At 33.5% G+C, this 27,798-nt stretch overlaps 1 protein-coding gene across 1 annotated transcript; it reads right to left on the bottom strand.

Annotated features, from left to right (window-relative positions):
- Positions 1–381: 381 nt before the first annotated feature.
- On the bottom strand, positions 382–27,798 carry LOC132743458 (geranylgeranyl transferase type-2 subunit alpha-like). Its single transcript, XM_060731982.1, has 13 exons — positions 27,793–27,798; positions 23,808–23,918; positions 23,222–23,255; positions 15,224–15,436; positions 14,388–14,585; positions 14,103–14,186; positions 12,495–12,577; positions 11,748–11,852; positions 10,335–10,501; positions 9,451–9,539; positions 3,764–3,892; positions 3,286–3,339; positions 382–1,047 (listed from the first exon to the last, which is right to left on the bottom strand). Exons 1-13 carry the CDS (start codon positions 27,796–27,798, stop codon positions 896–898), a joined length of 1,425 nt encoding a protein of 474 aa, XP_060587965.1. The 3' UTR covers positions 382–895.

The raw sequence follows: 27,798 nt of genomic DNA, 5'->3' as shown, positions 1-27,798 counted from the left end.
TCCATACCTATAATGATGTATTCCCTATGATTTTTTTTTTCACTTCTTTTTTACATTTCTGATTTATCAGTTTATCAAAACTGTCTTAGGTCCCTAATGAAGAAACTATTATCAAAGCCCTGTGAAATTGTACAATTTATTCATGATATAACCCTAACTATTAAACTAGGAACCATTATATATATATATATATATATTAAATGGAATGCAATGAAAACTGTTTTAGCACTATGAACTGTACAGCTAATTGAGGGAGAAAAAGAACACTTCACAAGAACTATAAACCTTGTTACCTTATGATATTAATTTTGGTAACTGAAAGCAAATACTTTGTTAGACAAGATATATCTATCACAAGCAGTTTTGTTTTTAAAACTATCAAAATCATTTGTAAGTCTAGTAATACTAACAGCACCAGGGTTATTCACATTAATACACTCAGGCTCCCCAGCAGCATGTTGTAAAAACAACTAGGAAGATACTTGAACAATATACTCGTACTTAACAACACTAGAAAACAAGGGATTTTTAGCATTTAGTGAGGTCACAATGATGAAGTGTTATGCCACTGTCAGCAATTTTTGTATGTGTACATTTACTTTATCAATAAAAGCCATCTATTTTTGTATGTGTAAATTTAATTTATTAATAAAAGCCATCAATTGAATCATTAGATAGAATGTTTATCTACTCAAGGAGAGAGTACTAATAATTCTATATTTACTAAGGAGCATACCAAACAATTCACAAAAAATATTTTAGTTTTAATCCCAAAATAGCTTCCTATAATGGAAAAGTAGGAACATTAAGGTCAATTTAGATTAAACACTAGAATCATCTTTAAACACCTAGAAAATAAACATGGACTGCTGTGAGAGCCTGTGACTGACAGATATCAGTACATGTGTCCGTCAACATTGTGAAGTGTTGGAATGATTGCCTTCACTCTCTTATGTTCCAGGTTCTCTTCTACAGGATTTCCAAACAAATACAGCTTAAGTAGTTTAGTATGTGCCAATGGCTTTAATACGTCTAGAGATGAAATACCTGTTGACAGTGTTAAGGAAGTAATGAATTGAATTTAGATACTGCAACAAAATTTCTGATAATTTAAAACAAGAGGGCCATGATGGCCCTGAAGTCGCTCACCTGTACATAGGCCCCCTGAGCGGGGCCAGTTTAAACCCCGGGGCTTTTATTTTAACAAACTTGGTAGACAACCATTAGAAAATGTTTCATGCTAAACATCTAAGGTCTAGCTTGTTGGGATTTTTAAAAGAAGATTTTTTTTAAGTTTTTTCTTTACACATATAGTTAAAAACAATGACACACCTGGGGCAGGGCCAGTTTTGACCCCAGGGCTTTTATTTGAACAATATTTGTAGACACTTACTAGAAAATGTTTCATGCTTAATATCTAAACTCTAGCTATTCGGGTTTTTTTCAAAGAAGATTTTTAAGTTTTTGCTATACTCGTATAAGGAAAATTAATGTCCCCTGGGGCGGGGCCAATTTTGACTCCAGGGCTGTTATTTGAACAAACTTTGAAGACACTCACTAGAAGATGCTTCGTGCTTAATATCTAAACTCTAGCTATTTGAATTTTTTCAAAGAAGATTTTTTAATTTTTGCTATAGTTTTACACATATAGGGAAAATGAATGACCTCCGGGGTGGGGCCAATTTTGACCCCAGGGATTTTATTTGAACAAACTTTGTAGACACTCACTAGAAGATCTTTCATGCTTAATATCTAAACTCTAGCTATTTGGTTTTTTCCAAAGAAGATTTTTTAAGTTTTTCCTATACACATATAAGGAAATTTGGAAAATCAATGACTCCCTGGGCCGGGCCAATTTTGACCCAAGGGCTCTTATTTGAACAAACTTGGTAGACATCCATTAGAACATGTTTCATGCTAAATATCTTAGCTCTAGCTCTTTGGGTTCTTTAAAAGAAGATTTTTAAGTTTTTACTATATGCATATGGGGAAAATCAATGACCCCCTGGGGCGGGGCAAATTTTGACCCCAGGGCTTTTATTTGAACAAACTTGGTAGACACCCATTAGAAGATGTTTCATGCTAAATATCTTAGCTCTAGCTCTTTTGGTTCTTTAAAAGAAGAATTTTTAAGTTTTTACTATATGCATATAGGGAAAATCAATGACCCCCTGGGGCGGGGCCAATTTTGACCCAAGGGCTTTTATTTGAACAAACTTGGTAGACATCCATTAGAACATGTTTCATGCTAAATATCTTAGCTCTAGCTCTTTTGGTTCATTAAAAGAATTGCATAAAGGGAAAATCAATGACCTGGGGCGGGGCCAATTTTGACCCAAGGACTTTCATTTGAACAAACTTGGTAGACACTCGCCAGAAGATGTTTCATGCAAAAAATCTAAGCTCTAGCTCTTTGGGTTTTTTAGAAGAAGATATTTTAAGTTTTTTCTTTTGGTTGCCATGGCAACCAGAGTTCTGCGTGGAATTAAATTCTTTGAACAATTTTCAAAGGTGAACACCAAAGGAACATTCCTGTGAAGTTTGGATGAAATTGGCTGAGTGGTTAATGAGGAGATGTCATTTAAAGTAAATGTTTACGGACGACGGACGAAAAGTGATCACAAAAGCTCACCCTGTCACTTTGTGACAGGTGAGCTAAAAACAACAACATATTGTTGGGAGAGGACCTTTGTGCATTTTCTTGTACAAATGGGCACCTGAGTAGAACCACCAATGTTTAGTAACCAGTGGGATAACTTCAAATGAAAGAAACTTTTTGTGGTCTTTGAACCCACAGTCATAAAGGCAAGTGATACAAAATCAGCACTGGAGTACTATAATTATCTTGATGACAATAATTTTTTGACATATGAATACCAATAAACATAAATTTAACCACGGTCCATTTTACAGGCAAGCCAAAAACTTCCCATTTAGTGAAATTTGTCAAGAATTGTTAAATGATTTAAATGATTTTTGTACTAACCAATTTTCCTTTGAATCATTTAAAGGTAATCTCTTACAATATCTTATAACTCTAAATATTTTTATAATTAAAGGATACAGTTGTCTTTAATTGATAGCTGTTTAAGAGCAGGCAAGAAAGACAACTCCTCCACATCATTTATCTGGTTCCCATCTACATGTATATCTATAGCACACTGGAAGCAGCTGAAACCCCTTTAAACTGTCTAGTTTTGTTATTTGATAAGTCTACTTTCACAACCAAGGAAAATAACTCTGGATGTAAATGCATGTAAGACTTTGATTAGGAAGGGACATCACTCTTGTACCAAAATCCAGCTGTTTCAATGTAATTCTCTATGGTAAATTTGCTTCCTGAAAAAAAACAAAATACCACATGTTAAAGGCACATTATCCTCAGAAAAAAATAAAATCTATACTTCTTTTATGATGAACGAACAAATTTTTATAACATTTTTTAAAAACCATAGTATTAACTGTTGTTTTGCGCCAGAAAAATACAATTAATTTCTCAGGCCTCATTTTCTCAACTTGTTGCTTCTAAGCCAAAAAGTTTATTCTTAGCTTCAGACTTGTTACTGTCATTTTTCCCCAAACCTCATGTTTCTTAGGCCATATAGCTTTTGATTGCATAAACTATAAAGTTTTGGAAGTGATAAATAAAAATGTATAATTCTGTTATCAATCTTCTCTATATGTAGATTTTAAAATACTGACATTTTTTTAACCATCTCTTTACAAAATATCATTAATAAATAGTAATAAAGAAAGCACAAACTGAGGTCTTCATAGTAGTTGAGCCTGACAGGATCGATTGTCTTCAGCTTTGTTATAAATTCTTCTATTTGTTCTTGATGTTCTAATGGATCTAGAGCCTTCATTAATGACACAATAGTTAATAGCACCCCTGAAATTATACTGTAATGTTACATTTTATCACCCAAGAAAACAGTATAACAAGAGGGCCATGATGGCCCTGAATCGCTCACCAGAAACAACTGTTTTTCAGTGATTTTAGAAATATTTTTTTCAAATAAACTTGTAGGAAGACAAGTCCAGGTCAACTTCAACTCGCCTCTCTAGTAATAAAGTTTCCCGACACTGACTGTTTTTTTCTTTATAGTAAAAATGATAGGAACCAAGTTTGGTGATCATCCATTTACATTTACTGTTGGAATGATTGCCTTCACTCTCTTATGTTCCAGATTGTCTTCTACAGGATTTCCAAACCAAATACAGTTTAAAATTAGTTTAGTATGTCTAAGGGGAAACATATACTTTAGAGATAAAAAATTTTAATTTGTGTTTTAAAAATTTTCCTCAAAATTTTTTTCCCAAAAATTTTCCCAAAGAATCCCTAAAACACAGTTTGGATCATCCTTTTTAAGTTCTGTATTTAAAGAATGTTTTAAAAGGTTTTTCATTTTAGCTCTGTTGACCCCAAAACCCCAAAATTGAAAGAAAAATGAAAAATTTTTTTAAGTTGACTGTCAAAAGGGATATACCCCCCCCAAAATTTTTTTAAAATTGGGCCTACCCAGTTTCAGAGAAGAAGCCCGATTTTGCCCCATGACGACGGACGATGGAGTATCCCCCTTTATACAAATAGCTCACCCTGAGCCTTCGGCTCTGGTGAGCTAAAAAACAGTATGTTAACAACACTTTTATTTAATGCCTACCATTAATAGCCTAACGTTGTACCATGTGACTGTTCCAATATAACTCAGGTATTGGGAGCTGCAGGGTAGAGTATTTTCTGTATCAGGTAGTTGATATGAGTATTGGTAGCTGCAGGGTAGAGTATTTTCTGTATCAGGTATTGGGAGCTGCAGGGTAGAGTATTTTCTGTATCAGGTATTGGGAGCTGCAGGGTAGAGTATTTTCTGTAAATCAGGTATTGGGAGCTGCAGGGTAGAGTATTTTCTGTATCTCAGGTATTGGGAGCTGCAGGGTAGAGTATTTTCTGTAACTCAGGTATTGGGAGCTGCAGGGTAGAGTATTTTCTGTAACTCAGGTATTGGGAGCTGCAGGGTTAGAGTATTTTTCTGTATCTCAGGTATTGGGAGCTGCAGGGTAGAGCATTTTCTGTATCTCAGTTATTGGGAGCTGCAGGGTAGAGCATTTTCTGTAACTCAGTTATTGGGAGCTGCAGGGTAGAGTATTTTCTGTAACTCAGGTATTGGGAGCTGCAGGGTAGAGTATTTTCTGTATCTCAGGTATTGGGAGCTGCAGGGTAGAGTATTTTCTGTAACTCAGGTATTGGGAGCTGCAGGGTAGAGCATTTTCTGTATCTCAGTTATTGGGAGCTGCAGGGTAGAGTATTTTCTGTATCTCAGGTATTGGGAGCTGCAGGGTAGAGTATTTTCTGTAACTCGGTTATTGGGAGCTGCAGGGGTAGAGTATTTTCTGTATCTCGGTTATTGGGAGCTGCAGGGTAGAGTATTTTCTGTATCTCAGGTATTGGGAGCTGCAGGGTAGAGTATTTTCTGTATCTCAGTTATTGGGAGCTGCAGGGTAGAGTATTTTCTGTAACTCAGGTATTGGGAGCTGCAGGGTAGTGTATTTTCTGTATCTCAGTTATTAGGAGCTGCAGGGTAGAGTATTTTTCTGTAACTCAGTTATTGGGAGCTGCAGGGTAGAGTATTTTCTGTATCTCAGGTATTGGGAGCTGCAGGGTAGAGTATTTTCTGTATCTCAGTTATTGGGAGCTGCAGGGTAGTGTATTTTCTGTATCTCAGGTATTGGGAGCTGCAGGGTAGAGTATTTTCTGTAACTCAGGTATTGGGAGCTGCAGGGTAGAGTATTTTCTGTAACTCAGGTATTGGGAGCTGCAGGGTAGAGTATTTTCTGTAACTCAGGTATTGGGAGCTGCAGGGTAGAGTATTTTCTGTATCTCAGGTATTGGGGAGCTGCAGGGTAGAGTATTTTCTGTAACTCAGGTATTGGGAGCTGCAGGGTAGAGTATTTTCTGTATCTCAGGTATTGGGAGCTGCAGGGTAGAGTATTTTCTGTATCTCAGTTATTGGGAGCTGCAGGGTAGAGTATTTTCTGTAACTCAGGTATTGGGAGCTGCAGGGTAGAGTATTTTCTGTATCAGGTATTGGGAGCTGCAGGGTAGAGTATTTTCTGTATCAGGTATTGGGAGCTGCAGGGTAGAGTATTTTCTGTATCAGGTATTGGGAGCTGCAGGGTAGAGTATTTTCTGTATCTCAGGTATTGGGAGCTGCAGGGTAGAGTATTTTCTGTATCAGGTATTGGGAGCTGCAGGGTAGAGTATTTTCTGTATCAGGTATTGGGAGCTGCAGGGTAGAGTATTTTCTGTATCTCAGTTATTGGGAGCTGCAGGGTAGAGTATTTTCTGTAATTCAGGTATTGGGAGCTGCAGGGTAGAGTATTTTCTGTAACTCAGGTATTGGGAGCTGCAGGTAGAGTATTTTCTGTATCAGGTATTGGGAGCTGCAGGGTAGAGTATTTTCTGTATCAGGTATTGGGAGCTGCAGGGTAGAGTATTTTTTGTAACTCAGGTATTGGGAGCTGCAGGGTAGAGTATTTTCTGTATCTCAGGTATTGGGAGCTGCAGGGTAGAGTATTTTCTGTATTCAGGTATTGGGAGCTGCAGGGTAGAGTATTTTCTGTATCAGGTATTGGGAGCTGCAGGGTAGAGTATTTTCTGTAATTCAGGTATTGGGAGCTGCAGGGTAGAGTATTTTCTGTATCAGGTATTGGGAGCTGCAGGGTAGAGTATTTTCTGTATCTCAGTTATTGGGAGCTGCAGGGTAGAGTATTTTCTGTAACTCCGGTATTGGGAGCTGCAGGGTAGAGTATTTTCTGTATCTCAGGTATTGGGAGCTGCAGGGTAGAGTATTTTCTGTATTAGGTATTGGGAGCTGCAGGGTAGAGTATTTTTCTGTATCTCAGTTATTGGGAGCTGCAGGGTAGAGTATTTTCTGTAACTCCGGTATTGGGAGCTGCAGGGTAGAGTATTTTCTGTATCAGGTATTGGGAGCTGCAGGGTAGAGTATTTTCTGTAATTCAGGTATTGGGAGCTGCAGGGTAGAGTATTTTTCTGTTATTCAGGTATTGGGAGCTGCAGGGTAGAGTATTTTCTGTATCAGGTATTGGGAGCTGCAGGGTAGAGTATTTTCTGTAACTCCGGTATTGGGAGCTGCAGGGTAGAGTATTTTCTGTATCAGGTATTGGGAGCTGCAGGGTAGAGTATTTTCTGTAATTCAGGTATTGGGAGCTGCAGGGTAGAGTATTTTCTGTAACTCAGATATTGGGAGCTGCAGGTAGAGTATTTTCTGTAATTCAGGTATTGGGAGCTGCAGGGTAGAGTATTTTCTGTATCAGGTATTGGGAGCTGCAGGGTAGAGTATTTTCTGTATTAGGTATTGGGAGCTGCAGGGTAGAGTATTTTCTGTAACTCCGGTATTGGGAGCTGCAGGGTAGAGTATTTTCTGTATCTCAGGTATTGGGAGCTGCAGGGTAGAGTATTTTCTGTATCTCAGGTATTGGGAGCTGCAGGGTAGAGTATTTTCTGTATTAGGTATTGGGAGCTGCAGGGTAGAGTATTTTCTGTATCTCAGTTATTGGGAGCTGCAGGGTAGAGTATTTTCTGTATCTCAGGTATTGGGAGCTGCAGGGTAGAGTATTTTCTGTAACTCAGGTATTGGGAGCTGCAGGGTAGAGTATTTTCTGTATCTCAGGTATTGGGAGCTGCAGGGTAGAGTATTTTCTGTATTAGGTATTGGGAGCTGCAGGGTAGAGTATTTTCTGTATCTCAGTTATTGGGAGCTGCAGGGTAGAGTATTTTCTGTAACTCCGGTATTGGGAGCTGCAGGGTAGAGTATTTTCTGTATCAGGTATTGGGAGCTGCAGGGTAGAGTATTTTCTGTAACTCCGGTATTGGGAGCTGCAGGGTAGAGTATTTTCTGTATTAGGTATTGGGAGCTGCAGGGTAGAGTATTTTCTGTATCTCAGGTATTGGGAGCTGCAGGGTAGAGTATTTTCTGTAACTTCGGTATTGGGAGCTGCAGGGTAGAGTATTTTCTGTATCAGGTATTGGGAGCTGCAGGGTAGAGTATTTTCTGTAACTCAGGTATTGGGAGCTGCAGGGTAGAGTATTTACTGTAACTCAGGTATTGGGAGCTGCAGGGTAGAGTATTTTCTGTATCAGGTATTGGGAGCTGCAGGGTAGAGTATTTTCTGTAACTCAGGTATTGGGAGCTGCAGGGTAGAAGTTATTCTGTATCAGGTATTGGAGCTGCAGGGTAGAGTATTTTCTGTATTCAGGTATTGGGAGCTGCAGGGTAGAGTATTTTCTGTAACTCAGGTATTGGGAGCTGCAGGGTAGAGTATTTTTCTGTAATTCAGGTATTGGGAGCTGCAGGGTAGAGTATTTTCTGTATCTCAGGTATTGGGAGCTGCAGGGTAGAGTATTTTCTGTATCTCAGTTATTGGGAGCTGCAGGGTAGAGTATTTTCTGTAACTCAGGTATTGGGAGCTGCAGGGTAGAGTATTTTCTGTAACTCAGGTATTGGGAGCTGCAGGGTAGAGTATTTTCTGTAACTCAGGTATTGGGAGCTGCAGGGTAGAGTATTTTCTGTATTAGGTATTGGGAGCTGCAGGGTAGAGTATTTTCTGTAATTCAGGTATTGGGAGCTGCAGGTAGAGTATTTTCTGTAACTCAGATATTGGAGCTGCAGGGTAGAGTATTTTCTGTAACTCAGGTATTGGGAGCTGCAGGGTAGAGTATTTTCTGTAATCAGGTATTGGGAGCTGCAGGGTAGAGTATTTTCTGTATCTCAGGTATTGGGAGCTGCAGGGTAGAGTATTTTCTGTATCTCAGGTATTGGGAGCTGCAGGGTAGAGTATTTTCTGTATCAGGTATTGGGAGCTGCAGGGTTAGAGTATTTTCTGTATCAGGTATTGGGAGCTGCAGGGTAGAGTATTTTCTGTAACTCTGTTATTGGGAGCTGCAGGGTAGAGTATTTTCTGTAACTCAGGTATTGGGAGCTGCAGGGTAGAGTATTTTCTGTAACTCAGATATTGGGAGCTGCAGGGTAGAGTATTTTCTGTAACTCAGATATTGGGAGCTGCAGGGTAGAGTATTTTCTGTAACTCAGGTATTGGGATCTGCAGGGTAGAGTATTTTCTGTATCAGGTATTGGGAGCTGCAGGGTAGAGTATTTTCTGTAACTCCGGTATTGGGAGCTGCAGGGTAGAGTATTTTCTGTATCAGGTAGTCGATATGTTTTGATACACAGTTAAGCCACAAAAAATATCTAAATGACACATGTAAAGAACACAGCATTTTTCAATTAGAAAACAGAAATTAAAGTTTTTTTAAAACAAAGAAAATTTGCAAAAATGAAATAAAAATATTTCATTATGTTTAATCTGAATACAAAAGCTTCTCTCTGTAGACATTAGGCAAAGGAAAAGGTAGAAAACCTGTTCACTAACATTTATTTTCTGGTTCCACCTCATACAGTTCCTGTATAGATTCCAGCTCTCTTTCTAATGTATCTGTCGTAGCTGCACTTAATTCATCTCTACACAATATAATATAGTAAATAATTATCATTACAACATAATAAAGTATTATTGTATTACAGTAAATAATTATTGCTAGAACTGATGAGGTACATGCTGCATTGTCTGGAAGGTGTAAAAACAAGAGGTGCAGCACTTACACAAAGAGCAGAAAATATACTTTTAATATACTACACTCATTTTCTGGGTATGCAAAGTAACAACTGCATGTGAAGGTTCAATTTAGAAATTACCACTTTTAGGTAGTTATGCTGAGATATGCCTTTGTATAACTGAGATTGGAAATCAAATTTTCAAAGTCATTCTACAATCAATTTTTAAAATGTCTGTGTTTTGTCAGTTTTTTTTTACCCAAGTCTATTTTGGTAATAACAAAATATCTATACAGTTATTATGTTTTATTATTTAGCACACATGGTTGTTTAATTATGGTTAATTTAGATTCCTTATGTAACTTTAATTACTTATAATATTGTCAATATTTATATAATATAAAAAAATAAATCACATACAACTACTGTGAAATTATTAATAAACAATTATTATGATACAGTAACTAATACAGTAGATAATTGTAAGAACTTTAATAACACACTAGTTGTCTACTCAATAGTCAAAGAATCTAACTTTTTGCATTCTTCTATTCTATAAAAGTATGGGGCTAACAAGATAACTAAAACATGCTTACAAGATTATTGGAATATGCTTACAAGATAGCTGAAATATCTGCATGTGTTAGGCAGTGTTTGCTCAGTGAAACATCAGGTTTTAAACCAACAAATAAGTCCACCTACCTAAATCTTGAACCTTGCTCCTCCTGGGAGAAGATCCAATGGCACTGTTGCAGTGGTTCTAACTCGATGCTATCTGAGGACCCCCAGTCATCCCCTCCGGCAGCTACCGTCACCTCTACTAATTCCTGGGAGGGAATCCATGGCTCCGAATCTTTCGATTTAAATATGTATAGAATGTTAAGGAAATACATGTCAAAAATAAGAAATCCTTTTGTATTTACAGATAGTGTGTGTTTCTCCTTTTTGTTTTGTCTTTTTTGTTGGTTTTTTCAAGTCACATAAACAATATTAGGATTACAAGACTACTGTTTATGTTAACTGACAGGGAGATACCTCATGTGTACCTCCATGCCTTATTTCAGACATTAATAGGTTCCCCTGTAGAACCACCAACTTCTCTATAATAGCTGGATAGCTTTCTCACATAAACAATATTAAGATTACAAGACTACTGTTTATGTTAACTGACAGGGAGATACCTCATGTGTACCTCCATGCCTTATTTCAGACATTAATAGGTTCCCCTGTAGAACCACCAACTTCTCTATAATAGCTGGATAGCTTTCTCACATAAAAAATACTATGTGGGATTGGACAGCGGTGAGAAACCATTCAATCAGCAAAATTAACATCTTCAGCTGTAGGTGCCTCATCTAAAGAGTTTCAGAAATATATCAAATATAATCTTATTAGTTAATTTTGTTTAAAATTTAACAAATTTTTTTACCAATATTCTAGATTTATTAAAGGTCACGCCAATTTCACCAGCATGAAATTTCTTTCCTTCGCAATAAGTACTGCCCTTTTACGTGTATATTCATGCAAAAACTAAAATGAAATTTATAGCATTTAATAGAACCCACCAATGTTCTGTAAGCTAGCTGGATAGTTTCCTCCAAAGAAAGTAAATAGAAGTCTCTAACTAAGTAAGGTGCAAGATTACTCACATATTTGCAATTCAGATATTCATTAAGTATTTTCAGACCTTTGACAATATGTATCAGTGTTTGTTGGTCTAAGATCGCTGGATAGACATTCACACCTTTATTTATGGAAAATAAAATTCTAAATGACTCTTTATAACATAAAACCTTCTCAAAAAATTACCATTTCACTGTTATAACTTTGTCTTGTTTTCATTTCACTTCCCTGTTCTTCTTTCAGACATTTATTTTTCAGCTTAACTTAAACTTTAAAGTGTTGTTAACGTCATTCTTGACATTAATCTCTTATTTTTTCATTCAAAATGTCTTTAAAGCAACACTGTAAAATTCTATCATGGATAGAATCATATAGTATATATACTTGACTAGCAATACACAGTTGTTATTTAAACCTACAGCAGTAACAGGCAAGTGGTTCTAAGTCAACAACCGTAACCACTCGACCACAATGAATCATTTAAAAGGATATCCATATATGAGAGAACAGATCTGTGTGATTCTTGTTTGTACACCAAACACCGTCCACTCTTTCTCCATTTACACTAACATCTACTTCACATGTTGAAGGTGATATCTGTGTAAAGACAAGAAAAGCAAATATGAAATACAATCCCATCTTGAGATTCCAAAAATTTCCACTTCAAAGTTGCAAAGTTTTTACTGGAGTAAGAAGACCTCACATGCTCCTCTGTGCTTTCAGGTTAGAGTGAGAATCAGATTAGAACTTCTTGTATAAGGAAACTTATTCAAGCTACTACAAAATAACAGGATATTAATTATACAACTAAGAAGTAAACCAATCAGACTGCATGGATTTGCAGGCTGGCCTGTCACTTTACTGGTTACATAAGTTTGTTATTTTTGTATTTAATACTGATAGAATCATGTACATGAATATGGCTCTATTTTATCAAAGAAGAAGCAGCATAGTGTTGCTGATTGAGCTAGACCAAGACAAGAGATATTGTTGTACTTCTCATTTTCATAGTCAATAAAACTAGAGTCTGGAATTTCCATGTATTTTCGTTGTTTACATTGCGCCTGAAGGATCTTCATTGTTGAAACTGTTTATACAAGCAATAATGTTTTAATGCCAAGTTAATTCCTGCATCACCTACAGATCAATGGTGATAAATGTGATGTTGTATCTAAGCAGGGCTTATTTCTATTTCTTATTTATCACCAAGGGTGACATTGTTTATAAGATAAACTATACCAGTATAGGCTGTGTTGTTGTAATCATTAACTTCTGTTCTATTCTGTCTACCATCATACACCCTACACCAGTCTTCCTCTTACCTGATGATAAAATAACATCAACTTAAACATTACCTCTGATGAATACAACACATTAAACACAAATGACTGTCCCCCCACTTCTCTATCCAAAATTGATTTGTTATTTAAGAAGCTAAGTTGATAGTCCCCGAAATCTAAAAACAATTATCCCCCAAGACATGGCCATTATAGTTTTATGCACGGGCTGTTTGCCAATTATTCTGGAAGGTCAAGGTCATAATCAAGAGCATAAAAACAAAACTCTTGTCCTGAAGAATGATGTGTTCAAAGATATTATGGCCTTTATTCAAGCTGTCCGCAGATGTACAAGCAGGCTGGATAGAAAAACAATATACTTCTGAAAGTATTTCTACTCTTTAAATATTTTTGGTTTGCATGGCAGAAGATAACATTACTGTTATACAACAAATGTTTCTACAACTTTTAGACTGATTTTGTCTAGTACAATTTATTTCTGTATGTAATCAAAAGTTGCCTGTAACTTGGTTAAAGTGAAAATAGTGTTAAATGCTAATTTTGATTACTTCTCTTGTAAATATAAATAGATCATATTATGAAATATGGTGCTATATCAGTCAAATATATTTCATATTTTTTTAAAAATAAATATGAAATATTAATACGAAACTTGGCGGAGTAAAAACTAATATGTATTTTAAAGGACTCCTTTCGCCATTTTGTTTGAAAAATCTGATAAATACAAAACAAATTTTTGTTGCATTTCTTTGTTGCATTTCGTTTTGAAAACTATCTAGAATGATAGAAAATGGTCTAACTAAGAAAATCAATCCGAACATCAATATCTTTAATTCAGTCATTAACACTGTACAGGCGTTTTTAGAGTTGTTTACGTTACGTCACAATGTAACCCTAAATATTGCTTGCAAAACAAGACAATAATTATATTACTTTGCACTGTACAATTGCAGGTGCGTAGCAAGCACAGGGGGTTTGCAATCATTTTTCTTTGATTGTTTATTTGTTTGTTTGTTTCATTTTACGCCTTTTTCAACAGTATTTCAGTCATATAGGCGGGTAGTTTCCTAACCATCGCTTCTGGAGAGTTACACAAGTACTAGACTACCTTCCTCCGCGCTAAACTACCAAAGCATCTCCCGGGGATCGAACCCACGCCAGAGAGGTAACTGGATTAGAAGTCATCGACTCTAACCCCTCGACCACAGAGGCGGTTTTTTTCTTTGATAATAAAATTAAATAAAAAGGTTATTTTTTTCATTTTTTGTGAAATATGGTTTATATTTTCACTCAACATGATAAAATGCCACATAATTTCACTTGCCATCCTGGCTCGTGAAAATATGTGGCATTTTATCATGTTTTGTGAAAATATATTCCATATTTCATTCAAAAAAAAAAAAAATATCCTCTTAATATTCATGAAATAAGGATCCAACACTGGCTGCCTGAGTACAGTTTGGAATATTCCACTCTTTAAGTAAACTATGAAGGTTCAACTCGACATAACCTCATCTTAACTGGCAACTGTAAGACTATTATAACACACCTCTACCAAGCAGCCACCTGTGGTAAAACCAGGCACTCTGATCATCTGGGTCAGTGAAGAATGCATTCTGAACTGTCTCATATTCTGTAATATAAATTTAAATCTAATATCATAAATGCAGTGCTTTAACTTGTAAAATGAACTTAACTGCTTTGAGTTTAGACAATTTCATTGTTTATGTGATCATACACTTAAATAAAGCAGACAACAGGAAAGTTATTTTTAGGCCAGCTACTTGTCTGGAAAACAGTATTGACAGTGATGTACATGTATCAATTTTCTTACCTTTAATGAGTACACCTTCCTCAACACCCACTGACGTACTATCATCAGGATAAATGATGGGTAAAAGTTTACTTCTGTAATGCCACGATGAAAAGTTGGAAAAATTGTTACAAATTTTGTTAGTGGTAAACTCAAGCTCCTCTTCTGGAGAAATTTCAGCTTTCTTGACAACAAACCTTCGATAGTCCCAACAATGAACTGAAAAATACAGTCATGTTGATGATTTAACCTAACAAATCAACTCCACAAAACAAAATGTTCATCAATGTTGCTACCAACCAATAATATTGCAAAGGTTGTCAATTTCATAAGCAGTTGACCAAGAAAAATAGGTCTCTCTCTGTAGCCATAACAGAATTTCACATTTAATTTAGTTCATTTTTATATTCAAGGTTGCTTGTGAAGTTGGAGCTTACTGATAAAAGTTCAACATTAGGAAGGAAATCTTGTTTTTAATAGCTATTTTTTTTTAATTTACTGAAAACTGTTGGCAGTTTGCTTTTTTATTGCATAAAATATCCATCTCGTTTACAAAACGCTAAATTCTAGTGGTCCAAGAAAAACATTATAGTGTCCGCTCAGGCAGTAACTTAACTTTTTTGTTGGATTTCTGACTTCATCATGAATTTTATATTATTTAAAAGGCCACAAGACACTTAGGTAAATAAAGAGGGAACAAATTTATTTATAACATATAATGTTATGAGCTGCCAAGTTAATTTCAGTAATTTCCTAAACTAAGTATAATCTTACAACAATTTACTGATATCTACACACTGTTTCGTTTCATTTACCCATAACATGACCACTTTATAACATAAAGAAAAGTTACTCACAATTTCTCTCATCATAATCCAGAAAGAGATTACAGAGTTGTAGTTCTTGTTTCCAGTCAGGTTTTGCCATGGTTTCCATGACAAAGCATCGATGATTCCATACACCATATGATTTAGGATTCAACCTAAGACAAGCCTCCAAGAACTGTAACTCTCCCTTAAATAACTCATGCACCTCATCCTCTGGTCTGATAATGACGAAAAAAATATAAACTATTGGAATTTTTTTTTTAAATATAATGAAATTATGATAAATTTGTTTTCAAAATTAATAATCTAAACAATACCACATTGAAACTTATTTTACTATTACTGGATACCATATCAGAGCTCCAGATAATTTTTTTAGGCCAAGGGGTTTTTACCCCTCAAAATTTAGAGTGAGGGGTAAAATGTAAAATCTGAAAAACTTAAGGGGTAAAATCTGTCTAAAAAGCATTTTGCATTTTTTATAAACAAATTAAACTTATTTGTTTTTGTTTGTTTGTTTGTTTATTTTCATTTTTTTGAAAAACCTTTAAAAATAAAATACTGATTCAATGTGAAACAATACAAAACATGCCCTGTAAAGTCAGACTTCCAGAGTATACTGGAACTCAAGTTTAGGATACACAGCAAAATTATCAGGGCTTCCATTTTCAAAATTTGGAAGTCAAAGACTTCAAAATCTCTGATATTGGAAGTCACGTTATATTAGTAAAGAAGGAAAAGTATAAGATTTTCGGAAGTCACATGCCAAATTGAAGGAGTAAATGACTCCCAAACTTCCACTAGTGGAAGCCCTGAAATTAATTTATTTTCTAGGAGTCAATATTTTTCTTTTTTTATTTCTGTTGGCATGTACCTTATCATGTGCTCCAGTTTGAACAATTATAGTTGAAATTAGAATAAAAGAAAAATAAACAAGATTTTTATCTGTCCTTAAAAAAATATTGGTCTGAGAGAAAATTGTCCGTAACTGTAGACTGAGTACGAAAATATTGAGTACAAAACTGCAGGTGAAAAACATGTTATTTTGTTCCAACAACAAAAGTGAAAGAAATTGAAATAATTTTTTGTTTATATTGAGACATAAGCATGTCAATAGATGCTTAAACAAACTTAATACTATGTTAACCCCTACTATGATTATCTGGCACAAACTTTATCAATAATTTCACAGGTTCTACGGGAGTTACCTCCCTTCTGTACTTCCTGCTACTTTCGTTTTTAACATGCGTTGTTGACAACAGAACTTTAAGTTTTCAATGCAATAAAAAGGAAATATATTGTATTTTTATGCTCAAAACATCCTCTTTCTGAATATTAAATGTTTACACTTCTATTCTTTTACGCTTAAATTTTGACATACAAGCGTATTTTCATTTTGTTGTGCGTAACTTTGACGCACGAATTTTGAAAGTGATGCGTATTTTAGATTTTCTATGCGTATTTTACGCTTATACGCACGCTATCTGGAGCTCTGCCATATCATACATTAAGTTACATTCTAAGTACGTTTTGTAAATATGGCATTGATAAATTGCAGAGTTACCTTATGGCCTAAACATAATGAAGTAACAATTTTAAGATATACCATAAAGGGTGTTTTTTCTCTCTATATTATGAGAATGCTGAATAAGACAAGGGGCGAAATAGTAAACTGATTTGTACCGGACTTTCAAAACCCTGATCATAAAACAAAAACAAATGTTTCCTAAATATATGTAATGGTTTGGTTGATATATGAGCATAAAACGGGCCTGTCTAAAACGCGGACGCCTTAAGCGGACAATATAAACATATAGGGAAAACGCTGACAATATAGACAAAGAGGAAAAAAGCGGACGATATAGATATATAGTGTAGACTAATTGGTGATGATTTTGGGCATTGATGAAGTTTATAAAAATGATGTGTAATTGGATTTATACTTTAATATATAAAAAAATATAATAAATTAGCAATTTGGGAGAAATATTAAAGTAATTTATGATTGAATGTCAATGAATTTTTATATTATATTTATATGACACATTTTCGGAATTTTCTAAATATTGAAAACTAATATATGAAACAAAATGGATCAAATGAATGTCTTTAGAATTACAATGATGGTACTAAATTGGCAACAGCTGATATGTAATTAAGGATATGTATTTCATTTTGGCATTGTTTTTGTCTGTCTTTATGTGCAGTAGGCGGACAAAATTTTTGTTCGCAAAATAAAACAAGGAACATCGCAATGCGATGCAACCAGGTTTTCAGCAAAATATTTCACAGAAGCTTTGTCATGAAGGGGCATTTGTTTTTAATTGAACTTTTAGGAGGAATTATGGCTTTTTTAATATTCCTCAAACAAAAATGATTGAGAAATTTTATGTTGTCTATTCGCCTTTTTTTCCCAAATGTTTTAAGAAAGGTAAACAGTACTTTATTTTTTGCTTAATTTTTTGCATTTTTGCGTCTCTTGTCATTTCTTTTGTCAACAATATTGGCGGTGGTGGTTTTGTGCGATATCAAGAAAAGTATGTTCACTAATTTTAAAAAATACTTGAATGATGTCTTGGAAGAAACATGGGAATTTAGTGAGCGCCAGGGCACTTGATGACAAAGCTTCTGTGAAAGTTTGGTCAAAATCCATTGAGAAATGTAGGAGAAGTTGCGCACTGTGGAAATTGTTCACTATAGTATTCTGTATATAGGAAAAAATATCATAGGGCCATAATTCGGTCAAATATTATCCAATCACAAAACCCCCGACAATTATGTGCCAGGCACTTGATAACAAAGCTTCTTAAGAAAAGTTTGGTCAAAATCCGGTTGAGAATGTAGGAGGAGTTGAGCACAGAAGAAATTGGGTTTTCTATATATTCTGTTATAAGGAAAAAATATAACAAAGGGCCCATAATGCGGTTCAAATATTATCCAATCACAAAAACCCCGACAATATGTTGCCAGGCCACGTTGATAAAAAAGCTTCTAAAGAAAGTTTGGTCAAAATCCGTTTGAGAAATGTAGGAGGAGTTGCGCACAGAAGAAATTGTTCACTATATATTCTATATAAGGAAAAAAACAAAGGGCCATGAATTAGGTCAAATATATATCCAAATTGGCAAAACCTCTGCAATATATTGCAGGGATTTTTTGAAAAAAAAGGTTTCCCGGAGAAATTTTGGTCAAAACCCGTTGAGAAATTAGGGGGAGTTGCCACAGAAAAAATTTTTTAAACCTTTAAATTTTTTTAATAAAGGGAAAAAAAAAAAGGGGCCATAATTAGGTCAAAAAAATTTCTAATCAAAAAAAACCCCGAAAATTTAATTGCGCCGGGGGAAAACTTTTAAACAAAGTTTCGGGTAAAATTTGGTCAAAAACATTTGAGAAATGTAGGAGGAGTTGCGCACGAAAAAAATTGTTTCCCGCCGGCCGCCCGCCCCCCCGCCTCCCCCCTCCCCCCGGCCGCCCTTTCCGCCGCCCGCGAAAAAAAAACCTCCAATCTAAAAACCCCCGTTTTTTCCTTGGGAAAACCTTTTAAAAACCCTTTGTTTTTTAAAAATCAAAATTTGTAAAAGAATTTTTTAAATCTTTAAAAAATTGATATAAATAGAATGAAAAAGGCCGTTTGTTTTTTTTTAAATAAAATATAAGCAAACGTGCTGAAAATTTAAACGGTAATTATATAATTGTGAACAACCCCTCCCGATTAATCGTTCGGCATTTTACTAGAGAAAAATTTCCTTTTTGGGGGAAATTTTAGAATAACGGCAGCGAAAATTTCCCCCGGTCAGAAGCAGTCCCCGTTTTTTTTTCCGTCTAAACGATATGGGGGAAAAAAGCGGACGATATAAAAATTTAGATAACTTAAAGATGAGAGGGGGGAACCCGGATAACTTTTAGAAAATCTAATAAAGAATAATATATTCATATACTAAAATTTAAGGGAAAATTTAAAAAAATTTTTTAAAAAAATTAGAAGATACAAATTGCCCACATTAAAAAAAAAAAAGGGATAAAAATTTTCATTCACATTTGTACTTTTTTTTTGGGCCAAAAACACGCTTTTTTATAAAAAATTTCTTTTTTTAAGGGTTTTTTTAAAATTTTAATGGTCGTTGAAAAAAAAAAAGGAAATTGCACGTAACTTTTTTTGGGGGAGGGAACCACTTTGTTAAAATTAAAACGACAAAATTGTCAACAATCTCCCCTGTTTAAACCCTGTCCGTCTTTCCCCTATTTTCGACAATAAAATATAAAAGAGAAAAAAGGGCGACGATATAGTTTTTAAGGGGAAAAAAAGCGGGCGCTATAATATAGTGTAAAAATAAATTGTTGAAAATAATTATAATAAAATGGGATAATGTTTAGTGTAAAGAAATTTATGTGGGGAAACAAAAACAAGATAAAGAATGAAACCCAAATTCAATTTTTTTTTAAGCAAATAAACTTCGGTCTAATTTTATTTACACATACAAATAATAAAAAATGTAACAATTTAAATATATGTATTTTAGCTTAAAAATATAAAAATTCCCCTTTTTTAACAAAATCCCCTTATTTTTAAAAAACAATTTAAGATTAAAACAATTTTAAACATTTATAAAATTTTTTTTTATTATAACATTTTTTCCAAATTCCCCGTTCTATTCTTTTATTTCAGCGTTTCCTTTTTAATCTATTCGTCCGTTTTTTCACTAAAAGGTTTTTGGGGGCCGCATTTTCTGTACCATTTTATTTTTTGTAAAAGGTGAAGAATTTTATTATTGAAAATTATACAAGTGTGGGCGTGTTTAAAATAAAAATACACAATGCCCCACGTGGAATTTTTTAAATTTTAGTTAAATTGGTTTTTAAGCAAAATTTCTTTTTTTTTCTTAAGGGAAAAAAAAAATAAAACAAAATAATTTAAATTAAAAATTTAAATTTGGGATAAAATTTAAATTTTATTTTAAAAAAAAGGGTAGAACCCCAATTTATTTTTTTTTTAACATTTTTCCTTTTTCCCCCACCTTTCAACTTTTTTTTTCGCCCCGGGGTTTCCCCTCTATATCTAACTTTTTTTCCTTTTTTTCACAAAATTTCATATTTTTCCCGCCCCAAAATTTCCCTTACCACTTTATTAATTTTTAAAAGGGTAAATGTAGATTACTTTGAAAATTACAGTTGGGTGCGTTTTAAGTTAAAATACCCCAGTGACACGGGGTTTTTTTAATTTTTTTTGGGGTATTTTTAGCAAAATTTCTTTTTTTTAACTTAATGGAAAAATAAAAATAAAATAAAAAAATAAATTTAAAAGAAATTAAATTTGATATAAATTTTTTATAAAAACAGGGTAAAAAGCCAAAATTTTTTTATTTAAACATTTTTTCTTTTTTTCTCCCTTTCTAACATTTTTCGTCACTTTTTCCCTTCAAATATCTTATCGTCCTTTTTTTCATTTATATGTCATATTTTTCCGCATTTTTTTGTAGCCATTTTTTTTATTGTAAAAAGGGTAGTTTTTATGATTACCAAAAATTATAAAAATGTCGGGCGTGAAAAGTAAAATACACAGGTCACGGAAAATTTAAATTTAGTTGTTTTGGTTTTTTAACAAAAATTTTTCTTTTTATTTTTAATGGATAAAAATAAATAAAACTAAAAAAATTATGAATTAAAAAAATTTAATTATATAAATTAAATTATAAACAGGGTAGAACCAAAATATTTTTTTATTTAATAAAAATTTTTTCCTATTTCCCCCGTTTAAAACTTTTTTTTTTTCCCGGGGGTTTTCCTTCTTTTATCTAAAAAAATCGTCCGTTTTTTTAAATTTTTTTTAAAATTTTCTATATTTCCCCCATTTTCGTACCCAATTTTTTAAATTGAAAAGGGGTAGATTTTAATTTTTGAAATATCCCAAGGCCCGGTGCGGTGAAAGCCCCAAATACACAAGTGACACGTGGATTTTTTTAATTTTATTTTGATTGGTATTTTTTTAGCAAGAAAAGTTTCTTTTTTTTTACAAGGGATAAAATATAAAAAAAAAAAAAATAATAAAATTAAAAAAAAAATTAATTGATAAAAATTAAAAAATTTTACATGGTAAACCCAAAATTTTTTTTTTTATTTAAAAAACTTTTTCTATTTTTGCCGCTTTTTCCATTTTTTTTCGTCAGCGGGTTTTCCCCTTTTATATTTAAACCCTTTTTCCCTTTTTAAACAAAAGGTCTAAAATTGCCGCTTTTTCGGGTACCCAAATTTTAAAATTAAATTGTACAAGGTAGATTAGAATTTTGGGAAATTTAACAATGTGGGTGCGGGGGTTTAATCAAAAAAACCCCAGGTAAACACGGGGAAAACTTATTATTTTGATGGTTTTTATGAAAAGGGTTTTTTTTTTTCCCTTTAACCCGGATAAAAAAAATAAAAAAATTAAAAAATATAAATTTTTAAAGAAATTTGGTTTAAAAATTTAAATTAATATAGCTTTGGTAGAAGCCAATTTTTTTTTTTAATTCATAACTTTTTCCTAACATTTTTTCCTTTTTCTCCCCGTTTCAAATACATTATATTTTTTCAGGGGTTTCCTTTCTTTTTCAAATGGGCCGGCTTTTCAAAAATTGCATATTGGCCCGGGGTTTTTCAAAATTTTCATTTAAAATAAAATATGGTATAAATAATAAAAATTTTAAATTAAGGGTACAAAGTCTTTCCCCACACTTAAATTGGGTAAGGGCTTTAATAAAAGGGGAATTTTTAAACCCGGTGTATTTTCCCCGGAAAATTTTAATTTTTTCAAAAAAAAAACAAAGTCGCCCATTTCCCAAAATAATGACAAAAAAGAAAGTTTTGGCTTTTTATTAAATTTAATTTTGTGCAATATAAAAACCCAAAAAAGTAAATTTACAAATCAAGAAAAATTGAAATTTTTTTGAAAAAAAAAAATTGTAATTTTACACAAATATTATATTTTTCCCCGGTTTTTTTTTTCCCTCTAAATTTTCAGCTTTTTCCCTAAAATTTTATAAATGTCCGCAAATTGCGAAATGCAAAATTTTCCCAAATTAATTAAAAACATTTTTTGGCCCTTTTTCAGTTTCCGCACGTACTTTTCATTTTTTTTACGGGTTTAAATTTAAAAAGTTTTTAAAGGTAAATTTAAAATTTCAAATAAAAAACATAAATTTAGAATTTGAAACAAATTAAATAAACAAAATTTTTTTTTAAATTATTAAAAAATTACCCCCTCTAAAATTAATTATTTTAAAAAAGGGCCAAAATTATTAGTTTTAAATTTTAATTAACTATGTTTTCATCTTTTTAAAACCCTATATTCTATATCGCCCTTTTTTTTTTCCTCTTTGTCTATATGGGTAAAGCTTTTTCCCCCCAAATATGTTTAATTGCCCCTTTTAAAGGCCCCGGGCTTTTAAAACTGCGCCGCATAAAACAAAAATCAAAAAGTTAAAAGTGAGAAAACAATATAAAAACCCTTATAACAAAAAAGGAGGTATTTTTTTAACTTTTTAAATTTTTAAAAATTAAAAAAACCCTCTTTCTGAGTTTCCATATGAAAAAAAAAGGGGGGTTTAAAATAGATAAAATCTCTCCCATTATTTTCCCAGAGCTTCTCCAATCAATTTTTTATTTTTTTTCTCTGATAAAAAAAAAAACAACAGGGAATTTTTTTAAAAAAAGGGTTTTTTCTGCAAATTTTTAAAGCATTTCAATGAAAGTAGAACTTTCAAATTTTTTTTTAATGAAAACAATAATTTTTTTTAATGATAACAACAAAAAGAAACCAATGATATTAGCATAATGATACACTTAGCATAATGATATACTAACTGTATGAATATTCTAGTACATGTATGTTATTTGAAGAACATCATGCTGCTTTTAACAACCCTAATAAATCTTTACATTTCTCTTTCTCTCAAACATTTCATATGGAATTTTCAAATAGTCTTCACAAAAAATTCCCAAATATTATATAATAAAAACCCATTCTTGTCAAGAAGTATTCCATAATTATTATACATGTATAAGTATCAATTAACTTTAACCAAAGCCTCTGTAATTTACACATAAAAGAATATAAGCAGGAACATTCATATTTGTTTACTACTGGTTAAGGCAGCCAACACCTGTCCCCCAGTTAACAGTTAGGCACATTGGACATATTTTTTTTGTTTATGGGTTTTACGTCACATCGACACAGTATAGGTCATATTGCGACGTTCCAGCTTTACTGGTAGAGGAAGACCTCAGGTGCCTTTCTGTGCCTTATGTCAGGCACCTGATTAGAACCACCGACGATCCATATGCTAGCTGGATAGCTTCCTCACACTAAAGAATCCAAAGTCCCTGCCGCGATTCGATCCCACAGCGGTGAGGGGCAAGTGGTTTTAAGTAAACGACCTTAACTACTCGGCCACGGACGCCCCACATTGGACATATACCTTGTTTCTTGGTGCCAAAGCAAAACAATGGGATTTACCCAGCAGTATGGGGGAGATAGAAAGTAAAATGTAAACTCATTTCTCTCCTATCCACCATTATTCCATAGAGATTTGGGGCTGGGGTTATAAATGACTGGTGCAAAGTTACTTATAAACTATCATACTTTAGAAAAGATCATCTGTGTCGCCCCTGTGTATAGTTTTAACTTTTTCTCTCTTTCTTTCCTTTTTGCTTCCTGTTGCTCCGCAGTTGTTTTCACCTTTACACGACCATGCTGAAGTCATAAACAGTATATAAATTTACTTTTTTTGAAAGGTAAGGTAAAACTTAACTGTGCCATATGCATACAATCATGACATGTTATAACTGAAATGGACCAAAACTGACTTTCAGTTGCATTTAGCCTTAGGGGCTCAATTTAACTGGATATTTTTAGCATTTCAAATTTTAAAGTGTCTTTAGCACATTCAGTATAAAGAACCTATATTATATTACTCTGAAAAAGACAATACTTTTTGTGATTTTTATGATCTTATTCATGGTTAAATGAACAACATTACCAAAAACTAGAAATGTGTCATTATGCCACGGATGCCCCCGCATGCAGCCAAAATTTCAAATGTTATAATATTTAGTTCCAAATTTGTTTGCACAAATTATTTTTTTCATTCTAAGTTCAAAGCCCTTAAAACTTTTCAATGTTAACACAAACCATTTTTATACAATGTTCAAGGCACTGAAATTATTCAGTCTTAACCTTTTGAAAATACAGTTGACTCTCAATAAGTCAAAATCGCTTTACTCAAAATTCCGCGTTAGTCGAAGAATTTCTAAAGTCCCGTCAAATTTCCTTCTTTATCTTTGTATTTTAACTCCGCTTAGGTCAAATTTTGACTTACCGAGACTTCTGTTTAGTCGAAAAGAGAATTTGGTCCCGTCAATTAAAGTCCAACATATTTTCATCTCAATTAGTCGAAGTGTGAAAACAGCCGACTGATCAAAGGTCTGCGACATCAAGTTGAGATGATGTCACTCGTTATTCACACGTTTCATAGTAATTTTAATTGCCGGTCATCATGTATTATTAGCACGTCGTGAAAGTGGCTTTAATCGGTTTCAGGACTTAATTGGTTTTAACAGTTAGATAAGTAAATTAAGATTTAATTAATTTAATTGTACCAGCCTAGGTATTGATGTGTGTTTTCAACGTAAATGACATTTTTATAATTAATTTTCCGTCATATTGCATACATTAATATGTACTTCCGGTTCACTATAGTTGCTACTTTCGTTTTCGTCCGATGATCAATTTACTTCAAACATTAGATATATTGTTGTTGAAATAAATGTGTTATTGTGCTTTTATTGTAATGAATTACCATGAGTGCGTACTAAAAGCATGTGCAGTACTGATGGATACTGACAAACTTGCATTTATGTCATTGCTACGAATGCTTGTGTTTATATTTCACTTTTAATATACATGTATTAAATTTTGAATAATATATTTTTGTTCATTTATTATTTGTATTTGTAAGTGATTTACAGTCATTTCAACGGTTAAATATTGCAGCATTGCCGCTATCAACAATAACAAACCTACTTCTTTGCACATTCAATCAGGTACATGTATATACATGTACGAATGTCAACGTAATGGCGGCAGATCCACGTTACTCAAATTCCGTTTCTCTCGAAGTAAAATGCCCAGTCCCTTGGATTTCGAGTTATCGAGAGTCAACTGTAGCATATTGCATATTTGTAGCCAAAATAATGGCTATATACATTTCCACAAAAGTATGAGTGCTGAAACTGAAAGTTCAAAATTTTTCCAACATTCAGGAAAGATAAGTTTGTCCAAAATCATTGAACCACTACTAAATTCAAACTTAAACTGCTTATTCCTAAGATGTATCTATATTATTTTCAAAGTGAAAGGGACATAACTCTGCCAAAAAATCATCGAACCATGACCAAATTCCAACTTGACCTGCGCATTCCTTTGACATATCCATATGTCAATTTTGAGTTGAATATGTAACACTGTTGGGTTGATAATGAACAGAAACTGTAAATTTCATATCATTCTCAAAGTGAAAGGGGCATTACACTGCCAAAAATCATTGAACCATGACCAAATTCGAACTTGGCCTGCGCATTCCAAAAACATATCCATTAGTCAAATTTGAGTTGAATGTGTAATACTGTTGGGGAGATAATAAACGGAAACTGAAAATTTCATATTATTTTTAAAGTGAAAGGGGCATAACTCTGCCAAAAATCATCGAACCATGACCAAATTTGAACTTGACCTGCACATTCCTTTGATGTATCCATATGTCAAATTTCAGTTGAATGTGTAATACTGTTGGGGAGATAATAAACGGAAACTGAAAATTTCATATTATTTTCAAAGTAAAAGGGGCATAACTCTGCCAAAAATCATCGACCATGACCAAATTCGACCTTGACCTGTATATTCTCATGACATATCCATATGTCAAGTTTGAGTTGAATGTGTTGTACCATTGGGGAGATAATGAACGGAAACTGAAAATTTCATATTATTTTCAAAGTGAAAGGGGCATAACTCTGCCAAAAATCAGCGAACCATGACCAAATTTGAACTTGACCTGTGCATTTTTTTGACGTATCCATATGTCAAGTTTGAGTTGAATGTGTTGTACCATTGGGGAGTTAATGAACGGAAACTGAAAATTTCATATTATTTTCAAAGTAAAAGGGGCATAACTCTGCCAAAAATCATCGAACCATGACCAAATTTGAACTTGACCTGTATTTTCTCATGACATATCCATATGTAAAGTTTGAGTTGAATGTGTTGTACCGTTGGGTAGGTAATGAACGGAAACTGAAAATTTCATATTATTTTCAAAGTAAAAGGGGCATAACTCTGCCAAAAATCATCTAACCATGACCAATTTCGAACTTGACCTGTATTTTCTCATGACATATCTATATGTCTAATTTGAGTTCAATATGTGCAAAGGTTATTAAGATAATGAACGGAAACTGATGATGACGGAAGGACGGAATGACGGAACAGGGTAACACTATATGCCCCTGCCATTACATGGCGGGGGCATAAAAAAGAACATGTCAATCATATGATATCTATAGCCAAAAGTCATAATGTATAAAACAGTTACATTTCATCAATTTCAGTTTGCATATAATATACATGTATATCGTATTTTGAACTTTATTTGAGTGTCTTTTCAGGCATTCAATAAATCAAAACATGGAAGGGAAAATGCCAGTTTTAGCATTTTCATAATCAATGTGATGAAGAGCCACAGCCGAGCAAGGGCAATGCTCGACTTTTTACTTTTTCTAAAAGCAAACAAAGAAATGTTTGAACAAATCTTAATGTTTCCTTTCAATAAATTTATCGGTCTGCCTTGTCACATAAGTTTTGTGAAAGTATGAATCATTTCCATATACAGTTGACTCTCAATAAGTCAAAATCGCTTTACTCAAAATTCCGTGTAAGTCGAAGAATTTCTTAAGTCCCGTCAAATTTCCTTCTTTATCTTTGTATTTTAACTCCGCTTAGGTCAAATTTTGACTTACCGAGACTCCTGTTTAGTCGAAAAGAAAATTTGGTCCCGTCAATTAAAGTCCAACATATTTTCATCTCAATAAGTCGAGAGTTAAAAACAACCACTTGATAAAAGGTCGGCAACATTAATGTGAGATGTTGTCACTCGTGATTCACACGTTTCATAGTAATTTTAATTGCCGGTCATCATGTATTATCAACACGTCGTAAAAGTGGCTTTAATCGGTTCCAGGACTTAATTTGTTTTAACAGTTAGATAAATAAATTTAATTAGTTTAATTGAAATTAAGCACTATTAAAGAAAGTTGACTCATGCCAGTCTGACAGGTGTTAGTCAAAAAACAGCCTATCAATGTAAATGACATTTGTATAATTAATGTTCCGTCATATTGCATACATTAATATGTACCACTGATTCACGATAGTTGCTACTTTTGTTTTCGTCCGATGACCGATGATCAATTCTCTTCAAATATTAGATAAATCATAAATAGTTGTTGAAATAAATGTGTTATTGAATAATATATTTTTGTTCTTTTATAATTTGTAGTTGTTAGTGATTTACCATCAT

Source organism: Ruditapes philippinarum, unplaced genomic scaffold (assembly GCF_026571515.1).
Source record: "Ruditapes philippinarum isolate M1 unplaced genomic scaffold, ASM2657151v2 ctg483_1_1_1_1, whole genome shotgun sequence".
Taxonomy (NCBI): domain Eukaryota; kingdom Metazoa; phylum Mollusca; class Bivalvia; order Venerida; family Veneridae; genus Ruditapes; species Ruditapes philippinarum.
Note: the sequence above shows the minus strand (reverse complement) of the source record. Positions and strands in the feature narration are given on the sequence as shown.